The 14,744-nt window shown below is 36.9% G+C and overlaps 1 protein-coding gene across 1 annotated transcript; it reads right to left on the bottom strand.

Annotated features, from left to right (window-relative positions):
* Positions 1 to 8,552: 8,552 nt before the first annotated feature.
* Positions 8,553 to 9,475, bottom strand: LOC149198409 (non-specific lipid transfer protein GPI-anchored 3-like). The gene is made up of 3 exons (XM_089403691.1): positions 9,148 to 9,475; positions 8,953 to 9,012; positions 8,553 to 8,846 (listed from the first exon to the last, which is right to left on the bottom strand). Exons 1-3 carry the CDS (start codon positions 9,473 to 9,475, stop codon positions 8,704 to 8,706), a joined length of 531 nt encoding a protein of 176 aa, XP_089259817.1. The 3' UTR covers positions 8,553 to 8,703.
* Positions 9,476 to 14,744: the final 5,269 nt, after the last annotated feature.

Here is a 14,744-nt window from a genome sequence, read left to right as displayed (position 1 = left end):
GACTAAGGTATTCCTTTTTTTTAGTTAGTCTATCTCAGTCTGGAAAAGGGTTAAACTTAAACTAAGTAGACGTGTTTTCATTTAATTTTACAAGTTCGAAAAGACAAGTGTTCGACAATCTTTTCATATTTTAGGAGTTTGAAAAATCGTTGAAAGAGGATTGTGGGGGGGTTCCTTTTTCGTGGGCTTAGAAATCCCGAAAAAGAGATAAAAGTATACTCTATGGTCAAAGTAACTTGTTCAAAACATTGATGAAAACTTGCTATGTTATGCTCTTGACCTGTGAGAAGATATCAGAGTACCAAATATGCAAAGAAATATACCTAGAACACAGAACAATAAGAAATAACAGCATGTATTTTATTATCCAGAAACGAAAGCAATGTTCACTTGCCTCTTCGAGGGGGCAACCTCCAATATAGCTGGGCTTAATTACAAAATAAGACATGACGCTCCTTAAGAGGAGTCTCTATCCTTTATATAGGATTCATACATGCAATACCATGGGTCAGTACCATGTTTCTTATTAATACCATCTATCTAATACCATGGCCCATTTGCAATTAACTATGGTCCCTTCTTTAAATGCAAGTCAACCACTTGCAATTATTAATTTTGGCTTTATTGATTCTTTAACAAACTATAACTATGACTTAACCCTATTAAATAAATAAGGGGGTTAGGGTTGGACCCTAACATGCCCTCCCCCATAAAAATATCCTTGTCCTCAAGGTTGAAGCTATGGAAACTGTTGAAGAACAGTGACTGGTTCCTAGGTCGAATCTGCTGGAGAGGTGTCTTTCCACTTGACAAGGACTTCCTTGATCGTGCGACTGCACAGGTTACTTTCTTGCGTGTCAAGAACCAGTTCAGGTTGGAGCCAGATTGAACATTCTTCATCCAATTCCGGTAGACTGGCTTGAATTCTGCAATGGTTCCCAACAACTTTCTTGAGGCATGATACATGGAAGATGGGATGGATTTTTGCAGTGGGTGGCAAGGCTAGCTTATAGGCTACTTCTCTAATGCACTGAAGTATTTGATATGGTCTGTAGAATTTTGGAGATAATTTCTGAAAACTCTTGTCTTTGAGTGATGTTTTCTTATATGGTTGCAGCCTCAAGAATACTTGATCCACTTCTTGATATTTGCACTCTGAATTATGTTGGTCTGCCTGTTGGTTCATGCGATTTTGAGCTTGATGGAGATTCTCTTTGAGGTGGGCCAGCATGGTTTCACGGTTCTGTAGGATTTGATCCACTGCTTGTACCTTCGAGCATCCCTAGATATAAGAAGTAGGTGAAGGAGGGAGTTGACCATAAACTGCTTCATATGGAGTCATTTTGGTGGTGGCATGATAGTTAGTATTATACCACCATTCAGCTAGAGGTAACCACTGTACCCATAGATGTTGTTTTTCTGAAGTGAAACACCTGAGGTAGGTCTCCAGACATTTGTTGACTGCTTCAGCTTGACCATTAGTTTGGGGATGATAGGAATTACTGAGTTGTAGTTAGGTACCTTGTATCCTGAAGAGTTCCTGCCAAAAGTTACTGCTGAAGATTGGGTCACGATCAGTCACAATGGAAGTGGGCATGCCATGCAATTTGAAGATCTGGTCCATGAAAGATTGAGCCACCAAAGCTGGTGTAAAAGGGTGGGGTAGGGTGCAAAAATGATCATACTTAGAAAGTCTGTCCACAACCACCATGATGACTGACTTATTGCCTGACTTTGGAAGACCCATAATGAAATCCATAGAAGCCTCCATCCAGATTGAGGTAGGGATGGGCAATGGCTCTAATGTGCCTTGGGCTTTGACTGTTTCTCATTTGTGGCACTGACACACATCACACTCAGCTATAAAAGTAAGAATGTCCTTTTTCATGCCTGTCCAAAAGAATGAACGTCGAGTGCGAGCATAAGTATTCTGAAAACCTGAATCGCTTGCAGTGGGAGATGAGTACAACTCTGCCAAAATGTGACTTTTGAAGGTGGATGTTGGTGATATCACTACTTTGTCCTTGTAGCGAAGAATCTCATTCTCCAAAGAGTAGCCCGCTGTGGAATTTGGATCTGACTACAATTTATTAATGAGTTGGGAGAGCAAAGGATGTGAAAACCATTCCTTGCGAGCCTCTTCAATCCACTATGGAATGGGAAGAGATATTGCTAGCAGGGTGCTTTCCTCCTCAAATTGGCATGATAAAGCATTCGCTACGACATTTCCATGCCCTTTCTTGTAAATTATCTCATAATCATATCCCAACATTTTGGCTAGCCATTTATTTTGTTGCGGGGAGGATAGGAATTGCTCCAAAAAATATTTAAGGCTTTGATGGTCTGTGCGGATTTGGAAAAGCCACCCCAATAAGCATGGTCACCAGGTATCCACTGCATGTAAGATGGCCATCATCTCCTTCTCATAGGTAGATTGTCCTAGATTTTTCCCACTTAGTTGTTTGCTAGTGAAGGCCAAGGGTCGACCTTCCTGCATTAAGATAGCCCCAATACCCATACCTGAAGCATCACATTCAATCACAAAAGATTTGGTGAAGTCCGATAGTGCCAATACAGTAGTGGAACACATGGCATGTTTGAGAGCTATAAATGCATGTTGCGCTTCATCATTCTAGAGGAATGAATCTTTCTTGAGAAGGTGAGTGAGGGGTCTAGCAACACGACCATAATTGCGGACAAATTTGTGATAGTAGCCAGTGACACACAAACATCCTCTCAAGCTCTTCAAGGTCTTTGGTTGAGGCCAATCCTGCATTGCCTGGATCTTTTGGGGTCCACCTTGACCCCTTCACGCCCCACAATGTGGCCCAAATACTCAACTTCTTCCATGCCAAAAGAGCACTTGGACAATTTGACAAATAATTTATGCTTCCAGAGTAGTTGAAAGAGAAAATCTACATGTTGAAGATGTTTTTCCCAGGTGAGGCTGTAGATGAGGATGTCATCAAAGAAAACAAGGACAAATTTTCTTAGATATGGTTTGAGCAGGTGATTCATGAGGCTCTGAAAAGTGGATGGGGCATTACAGAGACCAAATGGCATGACCAGGAATTCATAATGGCCTTCATGAGTTCGGAAAGAAATCTTTGGAATGTCTACTTCTTTCATACGAATTTGGTGATAGCCCGAGCAAAGGTCAAGCTTAGTAAAGAATTGAGCCCCATTTAGTTCATCCAGCAAATCATCAACAACCAGGATGGAAAATTTATCTTTGACTATCAGCTTGTTGAGGACCCTAAAGTCTGGACACATATGACATTCCCCATCTTTTTTGAGCACCATGACCACAAGCGATGAATAAGGACTAATGCTAGGACGAATGACACCTGCTTCTAAGAGTTCCTTGATGATTTTTTCAATTTCATTCTTTTGGGTGAAAGGATATCTATATGGGCATACATTTGGAGGTTGTGCCCCTGGGACCAAAGTAATGCTATGATCATGTTCCCCTCTCGAGGGTGGAAGCTCATAAGGCTTATCAAAGACCGGCAGATGGTTTTTTAAGACCTGTCGCATCTTAGGATGAATATGAAGAGAAGTGGGTTCGAAGGCCAAGATGGCATTAAATTGGGCTATAACTCCATGGTGGCCCTTTTTTAACAATTTTTCCATCCTATGCGAGCTAATGATAGAAGGAGCACCTGCCTGTAGTTCGCGGAGGGTATGTGTGTGGTTGTTCTGATTAAAGCTCATATATAACTCCTGGAAATCCATTGTGATTGGGCCGAGTGTGCGGATCCATTCATCACCCAAGACAATGTCACATCCACCCATGGTGATGGCCAACATCTGGGTCTTTAGGTGATAATCCCCCATTTGAAGTTTGACATTTTCACAATGGCCTTCACATTTCATTGTCCCCCCATTAGCAATCTGGACCTGGAAATTAGAGACTACTCTAACAAAACAATGCACTGCTTTAGCAACTCTTTGATGGATAAAGTTATGCGTACTGCCACTATCAATTAAGACTACTACAGGGTGATGCTTGATAAAACCTCTGATTTTGAGAGTTTGGGGAGAAAAAATTCCTACCAAAGAATGAAGCGAGATAACTGGTTCTTCAGGTGTAGCTGGGAGCTCATTGTTCGACTGGTTTTCCTCATCTTCCTCCTCTGGTCCCTTAAATGGTGTGGCTTCCTCAGATGAACCGTGATCAGTAACATCAATTTGAAAGAATTTGGGTTCCTTGCATTTATGCCCTGGGGAGTATTTATCATCACAGTAGTAACACAATCCTTGATTTCTTCTTTCCACCATTTCCACTAGTGAAACCTTTTGAACCTTAAGCGTTTGGGTAGTGCTCGGAGCTTGGGTGGGGCATCTCTTGGCTATGAAATTTGGACGCGTCGACTGGGCCACTAACGCGCGTTCTACTTCACAAGCTATCTTACAAGTTGCCAGCCATGAGACTAGGTGTTTCAATTGGACGTGGGCTTGTATGGCATCTTTGAGACCACTGACAAAACATTCCAAGTAGAATTCATCTGCTAGACCTCCTGTGCGGAAGGCTAATGCTTCAAAGGCTTTAATATATTCTTGCATTGTGCCTATCTGTCAGAGCTTAGTAAGATGACCCAAAAAGTTAGATTCATGGTCAAAGTGATCAGAAAGGGCTTTTGAGAATATCTGCCAAGTCATTGGCCTTGCATAGCAGCGTTGATGCCACTACCACCATTGCCATCTTTCTTGGTCCAAGTATAGGCTTCCCACACTTAGCTCAGTCGCATCATCTTTGATGTGATTCAATGTGAAATATTGCTCCATTTGTGCTAGCCATGTGGCTAGATGAGAGCCATCAAATTTATACATGTCTAGGTTGGGTGGTCGAGGCTAGGACTGTTGGTGGTTTCCATACAAGTGAAGAGAATGGCTAGACTCGCCCTCAAGGTTTTCATTAAAATCATATGCCTCCGATTGTTCCCCCAACTTGCCCTTTGTGATTGTGTCATGTAAGGTCTGGATCTACTTCGTTAATGCCTCCAAATTTTTTTCAAGGGTGTCTATCTTATCATTGGCCATAGCTTGAGCTCTCGTTTGTACCATGCACAGATTTGGTGCACTTGTCGTTACTGTGAAAAAAAAAAAAAATTTGGGACCACACGAAATTTTGACGCTGACAAGTGAATGGTACCACCGTGCTCAGCCCGTCGACCCGATTCTTATGGGCTAAGTCTCCTATAAGCGTCGACCTGATTTTTTTGATTTTTATTTTTACTCTGAAAGGAGTTTTACTCCTCACTTAGGAATACTGCAATAGCCGATTCCCAAAAAAGTTAATTCTACCCAATGTTCTGCGAGAATCATTCCCAGGTATAGGAGCCACACAAATAGTTAGATCTGTCAGCGAAACCATCAATCACAGAGTATGAGTAGAAATGTAGCAGTGATCGAACCCCTGCTGCTAGATCTAAATGGCGGATGTGACTGTTGCGACTGCTACAGAACCCAAACTACTGGATCTGATAGATCTTATTGGCGGATCAAATAGATCTGAATGGCAGAACTGATTGTTGCAGCTGCTACCGAACCCAACCTGCTAGATCTAATCTGGCAAAGATGATGCGTGATCGAGAGAGAGACAAGAGAACTATGGTCTCAAGGAGTGTCAGGTGCTACAGATCGCAATATACATAAGGGTCCGACAATAGTACTTGGCCCAATCTTTCAAGGCATTAACCAAGGAGGATCAACCGTACCCTTAGCCGTAAAACCTGACTACCATATCGTATGCGTGAGTAATCTCCCCGAGTGTTGTTCTCGGTGTACTGTAGCAGCAAGACGGCTGGTGGTTTATCTATGGCGAGGTTTCAAGGGATCCTAGGGGGCTTTCGATATACCCAAAGGGAACTTGGAAGACAGTCCATGTGCAGTTTTGTCTAATAAGGGATTCCAACAAGCGTGACCACCTCTTGTATTTCCTACATGCATGCCTCACCAAATCCGCAGATTTATGCACTCAATGACAGACCCCGTGGTTTAAAGACGCCAGAACACGTCTCTAGCCAAAAAAAAAATCTGCTAAAAATGGAGATCCCACTGGTCCTTGAAAGTGCTCTGATACCACTTGTTATGCTCTTGACCTGTGAGAAGATACCATATAATAGATTTAAAAATTTCAGAAGATTTAATTGCAACTTCGACATTTCATAGAAGTACGAGGGGATTTTAATTTAGATTAAAAATTACGAACACGTTGGAATCCATGAAGTATTAAGCCATCGTTGAAGCATCAACATCAAAGAACGATTTAAAAAAGTAAGCTAGTTGGTGTGAATAAATGAAATCGTTGGCTACCTTTTTGGGTACATTTTGACGATGATCATTTTCAGTACATTTTGATGATGCTCATCAATACTGTTTGGGGATGGCTATGAATATTGAATGGGTAAGTAGACGATGCCACAAGGCAGTACTTTAACTATATTGTTTTTTTCCTTGAAAATTATGGAATTTAAGTTATATGGTTTTTTTTTTTTAATTATGGAATTTAAGTTATATGGATTTTTAAATAAAATTTGGTAAGTATTTTTGTAAACTTAAGTTACAGTGGTTAAAGTTATAGCTGTCAAAATTTAAGATTTTGGGTGTTTCAATAAACATGATTTAAGATTTCAGATGCCCCAAAAGTTTTTGATGGTACTGAATCTATTTCCACCATCAAAAACAGGATTCAAACATTGCTACTGCAAAATTTCTTGAAATATTTTTGCTCAAATTCTCCTCACGCCCTTTATAAGGATTATTTATAAACTATGAAAGTTGCAAGGGAATGTATTAGATGCAACAATTATGAATGTTGCGTGAGACTAGATGATGTATATGTTTTACAAATAAGAATTTAAAGCAGCAATATTTATACACCACCTATACAGCATTTACATGTTTTACAGATAAGAATTTAAAGCAGCAATATTTATACACCACCTATACAGCATTTACATGAGTTGTCTTTAGTGCGACGTTTTGGAAGCTTTTCCGGTGCATTTTTTGGTCAAAATCCTCTAAAATCCAGTAGGAATTTATTGAAATCACAAGCTTGATGAGTAAACCTGTGCAATCGAAGTGCCCGAGGGGTTTTCCAGGGTGCTGAGTCCATATATATAAAGTCAAAAAACTAGTTTATATAACACAAATCAAAATTTCACCTCAAATTTTTCCACAGTGTTCTGGCACCAGAAAGTACAAAAAATTACACAAAAAACAACTCATTTACATAATCCATCTAACTTTTGTTTTATGCACCACGCCCTGCAACATTTTTTTATTAATTATACATCATCTATATAGCATTTATATGACCCATGGAACATTTTTTTTTATATTGCGTGTACGAGAATGGTGCGACCCATCCAACATTTAATTGCATAGCATTTTTATACTGCGTAACAGGATGGTTAGACTATACAAGATTTAACCAGTTGGCAGGGTGTGGTTCAACCCACATCACATCTATACATGTATAAGAGTGGTTATTGCTCGCCAATAAAACCAATATTTCTACGATACAGATACAATTATGAGCGACAATATTCAAATAAAATAATGGGCATCAAATTCTGACGTGAGCAATCACATGCCACTTAAATACTTGATAGTGCAGAATTCCAGCCATCTGTCAAAGCGAGCAGGGCCATTACTCAAAAGGCACAGATAGGTGGGTGTGGGTGTGGGTGTGAGTGTGAGTGGAAGATAGAGAGAGCCTGGCCTGGCCCACTGCAAGGCTGCCCAAAACATTTTTCTGGATGGGTTTAGCCCACACCACACCAAGGCTATAGGACACAAACACTTGTATTAGCCTATCCAAGGCTGTCCAAAACACTGGACAGCAGAAGATTCTTTTAGGGTTTCTAAATTTTGGTCATAAACAATAAAAACGAATTACTTTAGAAAAATATCCACAAGGTAGGTGTGGGTGTAGGTATACACAAAGCCTGGTTTGACCCACTGCCAGGCTATCCAAAACACTTCCCGGATGGCTTTAGCTCACTGGGAGGCTGTATGACACAGACACTGGCTTTAGCCCACTGCAAGGCTGTATGACACATTTCCGAGGAAAAGATTAGTTGGTTGCTTAGGGTTTTTAAATTTTTGCTCAAATAACAATGAAAACAAATTACTTATTGAACAATCTCCAAATTTTATGAAACTATTATTTAAAAGAGACTTTTCAATATAAAATTTGTAGCATTCCAATCTCAGATAAGTTTTTTGTTCTGAAACTATTATTTAAAGAAGGCTTTTCAATATAAAATTTGTACCGTTCCAATCTTAGATAAGTTTTTGGTTCTGATGCTTGTTCCAATGAAAGTCGAGGAGCAGTATAAATTGTGGTTTAAATAGCTTAGCATTCATAATCAGCCTCTTGCATGTCGTTAACCAAGATAAAAATGAAAGCCCAACAGATGAAAACGAATAAAAATATACATTAAAACCCTAGTAATTTAGCCTGTACCCAAAGTTACAAGAATACGATGACGAAGCCATAATGAGTTAAAATATTTATAAAACCCTATTTATAAAATCCTAGTAAATACTGTGTAGGCAAAAGCAGAGGGAGAGCCATACACAATAATTTACAACAGGATCCACACAGATGAAATGAGTACACAATTCTCACAGCACAACAAGAGTGTAAGGAATGAACCAGTGTAATGAATGAAACCCTATCTTGCTCATTATTCAACGGAGGCAGGGGCCCTCTAATCCTAGAGTTGATGCCACTGCCACAAACACCAAGGCAGCCAGCGGCAATATTTTCACAGACACAGACGCTATCGCGTTTGATTTGGTACTTGTGGTTGTTGAGGGTGTGGCAGTAGAAACTGCTCAACACAAAATCCCCTTTCTCATTAATTCTCAACTTAAATATCTCTCAAGGGAAGGAAATGGCGATTGATGAGACAAACAAAGGAAAGGAGAATTCCTGACCTGAAGATGAAGGTGTGGTTGAAGTTGGAGTTTTGCCAGTAGACGAACCACCCGCAGTCGCTGTTGCGCAGATCACAGATCCAGAGGAAAGAAGGCGGCATGAGATGAAAAATGACAATAAAAGAATTGCAGGAAGGCAGCATGAGAAGAAATATGAAAAGAAATGCAAGAAATAGGGGAAGGGAAAAGACTTACTTTCGCTACATTGGCTGGCGCTAACATTCTTGCCACACTCGACAGGCAGCTTCATGGCTTGGGTAACATTGACGCCTAGCTGCTTAACGGCGTCACTATTGAGAAGATTATAGAGGCATTGGGAGTCCTTGTCGATGACAGAGATGAGAGCAGAGCAGCATGTGGCATCGGGCTTGGTGATGGCATTCAAATAAGGGGCACAAGCGCTAAGGGACGATATGCACGACGTATTGTCTGTGTCTTCACACCCTACCAACATCAAGATTGACAGCAAAACCAGAGGTCGAGTCCAGGCAGAGCCCTTGTTGGCAGTGCGAGCCAAGCACATATCAGCTGCGAAACGAATGGCTCCGTCCGTCCGGCTTCCTCATTAACCGTTCAGTTCCCCTTACTCATTAACCATTCAGTGTTGGATCAACGATCACATTGGATCAGTGTTGGATCAACGATCACATTTCATTCAATCGTCTAACACCACAAATCCACGGTCAACAATAGGACACGGCGGCGGCTGGGGCAATTCATTTCAAAGGGAAACGCCTTACGGCGTAAAAATATTAAAATTTTGTTGAGTTAAATTTGGGAATATTATAATAGTAATTATATTTTGTTAATGTTTTGAATTTCAAAAAAGATTTATCATCAAGACTTTTCTATGATTTATAGAAGAGTTAGAGGTCTGAAATTGAGAGGATACATGGAATGAGATCACTTTACTAAAAAAATAAGATTAATGTTGCACAAACAACAATGGACCTTGAATTTCTTAACTATTTATTTATCTTCCCTTGAATTTCTTATAGAGGGGATACATGGAATATGAACACTTTACTAGAAAAATTTAGGATTAAAATTGACCAAATAACAACAAATATTGAATTTCTTAACTATTTATTTATCTTCCCTTGAATTTAGTATGCAAGGGATACATGGAATGTGATCACTTTACCAGAAAAATTCACGATTAAAATTGCACGAAGAACAACTAACCTTGAATTTTTTAACTATTTATTTACATGGAATGTGATCACTTTACTAGAAAAATTTAGAATTGAAATTGCACGAAGAAAGCGGACCTTGAAATTCTTAACTATTTATTTATCTTTAGCTCTAGCTCTTCTATCATTCATTCAAAAGTCCTGATGATGGATCCCCTTCGGTATTGTCAAAGTATGATGGATCCCCTTTGGGATTGTCAAAGTATGGTTAGTACAGTGGATATTCTGAAATTTAACTCAATAAAAATTAACCACAGAATTCTGAAACAAATTTAACTCAACAGAAGTAAACAGAGGGGATACATCTAATGAGATCACTTTACTTGAAAACTGTAGGATTAAAATAGCACAAAGAGCAGTTGACCTTAATTTCTTTAAAACTATAGCTATTTATTCATCTTCCGCTTTAGCTCTTCTATCATTCGTTCGAGTCGATCCTCTTTTGGATTTGAAACGTGGACAAAGTATGATCACTACTGTGGATATTCCCAAATTTAACTCCAAAGAAATTAAGGAGAAGTCTGAAATCCAATATTAAAATTTTATATTTTGTTTTGATTTTTTTTATTTTTTATTTTTAATGTGGTAGAGATTTGTTGAAATTATAAATTTGAGTTGCAAACTCTAATAGAAATGATTTAGGGACTTTATATAGTCAAAAAAACATTTTAAATAATAAAAAATCATGATTTAACCAAAAATTATTTCATTAAGCCTAATAAAAAAACTTTAAAATATAAAAAAGATATATAACCCTATATTTTATTATTTTAACAATAAAAATATTAAGATTTTCATTAAATAATAATAATAAATAATATTTTTATGCTATATGTTTCCATAGCTTACATGTTTATTATTTAAATATTATTTTAAAATGTATAAATAAATTTAAAATTAAACATTTTTGAAACATTTAAATTATTAAAATTTACGCCTATAATAATATTTACAAAATTTAATAAAAAACAATAAAAATATAGAAAACTTAAAATTGATAATTTACAGCTATAATAATTTTTACAAAATTTAATAAAAAATAATAAAAATATAGAAAACTTAAAATTTTAATTTCAGTTTTGTAAACATAAAACGTTTTTTTTTTAATTATGAGGAAATTTTGAATTTTATATATAAAGTTAAGTGTGATGTTCCTATATCATCTAGATGAGATGATATGATAAGAGTTAGTCCCCGTGATAATCAAATGGATAATAACTTTTTATACAATTTTTGAAATTGAAAGATTAATTTTTGTTTTTAACTAATTTTAATTTTTAAAAATTTTATTTTAAATATATTGTAACGTAGTTTTTAAGAAATTTTAAAGGCGAATTTTAACTAGGAAAAATAAAGATAATAATAAAATTGTTTTAGACAACTGGAATTCCTATCTTAAAAAGCTTTATGAATCTCCAAATATCACGGATAACTTTGAAACCCTAATCATAAGGAAAGAGGTTTTCTCATTAGAAGACATTGATTCTAGGGTTAAACACTTGGCAAATGGGAAAGCTAAAGATATTGAAGGTTACCAAGTGGAAGTCTTAAAAATTGGAGGTCATGTCCTCATCCCCCACATCCACAAGCTTTTCAATCAAGCAGTCAAGCAAGGTTTCCCTAAACCATCGACTCAAAGCCTCATTATCCCTACTTTTAAAAGTGGGGATACAAATAACCCCTCTAATTATTGGACAATTATGATCAGCCCTCTCATAGCCAAGTTATATGGTATTATTTTGGAAAAGAAGTTGAGCATATGGCTTGAAAGTGAAGGTAAGTGGGCTAAAGGCCAAGCAGGTTTTAGAAGGCAACACTCAACAACGGACCACCTCGTTACGCTTAGGATCATTGTGGAGGAATGTCGCAATGATAAATCCAATATCTTTTGTTGCTTTGTGGATTGTAGAAAGGCTTTCGATACGATTCTTAGAAACAACCTATGGAATAGATTAGAAGAGCTAAAGGTTCCTTTCGAGTTGAGAGTTGTTGCTATAAGGTTATACGAGAATGTAATTGCCAAGTTAAAAAGCAATGAGGGGTGGTCGAAAGATATTAAGTGTAATATCAGAGTTAAACAAGGTTGCTCCCTCTCCCCTACCTTATTTGGCATTTACATTGATAAGCTAGAAGGTTGTTTAGAGGAAGCAGGTTGTGCTGGCACGATCTTAGCTGGGATAGTCATCATCCTTCTTCTCTATGTTGACGATATTGTTCTTCTCGCTAGGTACCCATCTAATCTTGATAAGAAACTTAGACTTCTTAAGGATTTTTTCTCTACCATGGGTATGATTGTTAACACTGACAAAACAAAAGTTATGATTATCAAATCCAAGAAGGAAACTTACGCTAATTTTATGTATGACAATCGTAACTTGGAGGAAGTGTCGTCTTACAAGTACTTAGGAATTGATATTCATCAAAATTTCAATTGGAACTATAGCATTGAGAAAAGGATTAATGGGGGGTGGAAAGCTTATTTTGGTCTTGAAAATAACTGTAAAACGACAAACCTCGTAATGTGGGATAGAAAGAAGTTCCTATTTGAAACTTTAGTCGCTCCTTTTATCTTATATGGATGTAAGGTTTGGGGTTGCAGCATCTCTAGAGAATCCAGGAGAAATATTGAGCAAATCCAAAAGTGTTTTATCACGTATAATCTCAAAATTAAAAGCAATACACCCTATCCTATTCTCCTTATAGAAGTGGGTCTTTCCCCTATCAAGAGCCTAGCTATGACTAGGCTTTTGTTGTACAAGCACAAGCTCAATAACATAGGATACCATAGACTTCCCAAGCTAGCTTTAAATTATAGCCAAAACCACTTAAGGCTCAAACAAGGTTGGTGCGTGGTTAAACCATTGGGAGATCGACAAGAATGTTGCATTACAAAACATAAAAATATTGTTACTTCTAAGTTCAAAAAAAAATGTGGTGTGAGAAAGATTTAGCAGCTAAAAGAAAATGAAGGTATTATAAGGAGGTCATCAACCCCACCCTAGAAGATCAAAAGTATCTCTCTGTTTTAACTAGCTCAAAGAAGAAAATTAATATAGCCAAGAATAGAACAAACTCTCATGAGCTCCACAGTGAAATGGGTCGTTGGGCAGTTCCCAAAACACCATGGATGGAAAGGATTTGCCATCTCTGTGACAATATGAACATCAAGGATGAAAATCACTTCCTCTTAGAGTGCCCCGCGTACAACCAAATTAGATCTCAGTTTCATAATCTTTGTTACAATACTGACCTTCCTAGCCTTTTGCGATGTCAAAATTATACCAAATTAGATCTCAGTTTCATAATCTTTGTTGCAATACTGACCTTCCTAGCCTTTTACGATGTCAAAATTATAGTAAGCTTGGGAGGCTTCTCTCCAAGCTTTTTGAGCATAGGAATAAAATCTTAAATCAAACTAAATAATTTGTTTCTTTAGGTCTCATATATCAAAGTTTGGTGTCAGGGGACGTTAACCATCATCAGTCATCATCAAGAATGAAAATTCCTGTGCACTATTGATAAATGATATAATTTTTAAAAACGTTGTTTTGGAAATTGATTGAAAAATAGTATTTTGATCGTGGATGTTTTTGAGTCACACTCAAAACTGGTCATCAAAACAATAATAACAAGTGCTAAGTAGTAGCTAGTACTTGCCTTTAAATATAGGGAAATTGAAATTTGGATTGTTGAAAAGTGAAACTATTAGAAAACTATATAAATTTATTTAGTGATAGGTTTAAGTTAGGGAATCAATTTTTTACCAACAACTAAATTAATATATCCATTGACTCTATTTTTGGGAAAAAATAATATATCCATTAACGCTTAAATTATGGCAAACTAGGTGACTTTGTTTCATGCTTATTGTGTAATCAATAGAAATAGAGAAAAAATCAAAGCCTTTATGAATTTTGTTGAGATTCTAAATTTATTAATTCTCTATCATTTAAAAAAAAATAATAATAATATTTAGGAAAAACACTAGTAATTTATATTTGAATTTTGAATTAAAATCATTATTATTTAAATAAATCTATTTAATATATTTAAAATTCTCAAACCACAACTTATACAATTTCAACAATTAAAAAAATATTATATTGTAAACTATAAACAAAATATAATGTAATAAGATAATCGAATGTAATTGGGCTAAGATAAATAAAAGATATTTGAATTCAATAAGGCGTGTGAATAAAGAATATGTGGAATTACTTCAATGGGATGATTTTTTTTTATAAAATTAGGTATTTTCAAAAAATTTACAAAATAGTTATTAGTTGTGAACCTTAGGTTTAAGTTGTCTAAAACCAATTTGTATTCCAAATAACAAAACTCTCCTTTAAAATTATCTTTGGTAAAAAAGAAAAAAATACCAATTTGTATTCCAAATAACAAAACTCCCCTTTAAAATTATCCTTCCAAAAAAACAAGGGAAAAAAATTTATCTCTGAATTAGAGGCCAGAGAGGGGGGAATTAACCCGATCCTGGATCTGTGATGTTGAACGAAGCACAGTCAAATGGGAGAGAGAAAGGCATCTTTGGCAGTGTTAAAAGTGCCCAGCCATACTCCAGAGCTTTAGTGACAACTCTTC

The sequence above is a fragment of the Pinus tabuliformis genome, chromosome 2_1 (assembly GCF_031772625.1).
Source record: "Pinus tabuliformis cultivar Carrire ecotype Pingquan chromosome 2_1, CPIR1, whole genome shotgun sequence".
NCBI classification, from domain to species: Eukaryota; Viridiplantae; Streptophyta; class Pinopsida; order Pinales; family Pinaceae; genus Pinus; species Pinus tabuliformis.
This window is presented reverse-complemented; position numbering and strand designations above follow the sequence as displayed.

Coding starts and splice junctions, on each gene's coding strand:
- LOC149198409 (XM_089403691.1), bottom strand. CDS start 9,475: ATGTGCTTGGCTCGCACTGCCAACAAGGGCTCTGCCTGGACTCGACCT. Junction 9,013..9,147: donor CGCCAGCCAATGTAGCGAAA/GTAAGTCTTTTC, acceptor TCTGCGCAACAG/CGACTGCGGGTGGTTCGTCT. Junction 8,847..8,952: donor AACCACACCTTCATCTTCAG/GTCAGGAATTCT, acceptor TGTGTTGAGCAG/TTTCTACTGCCACACCCTCA.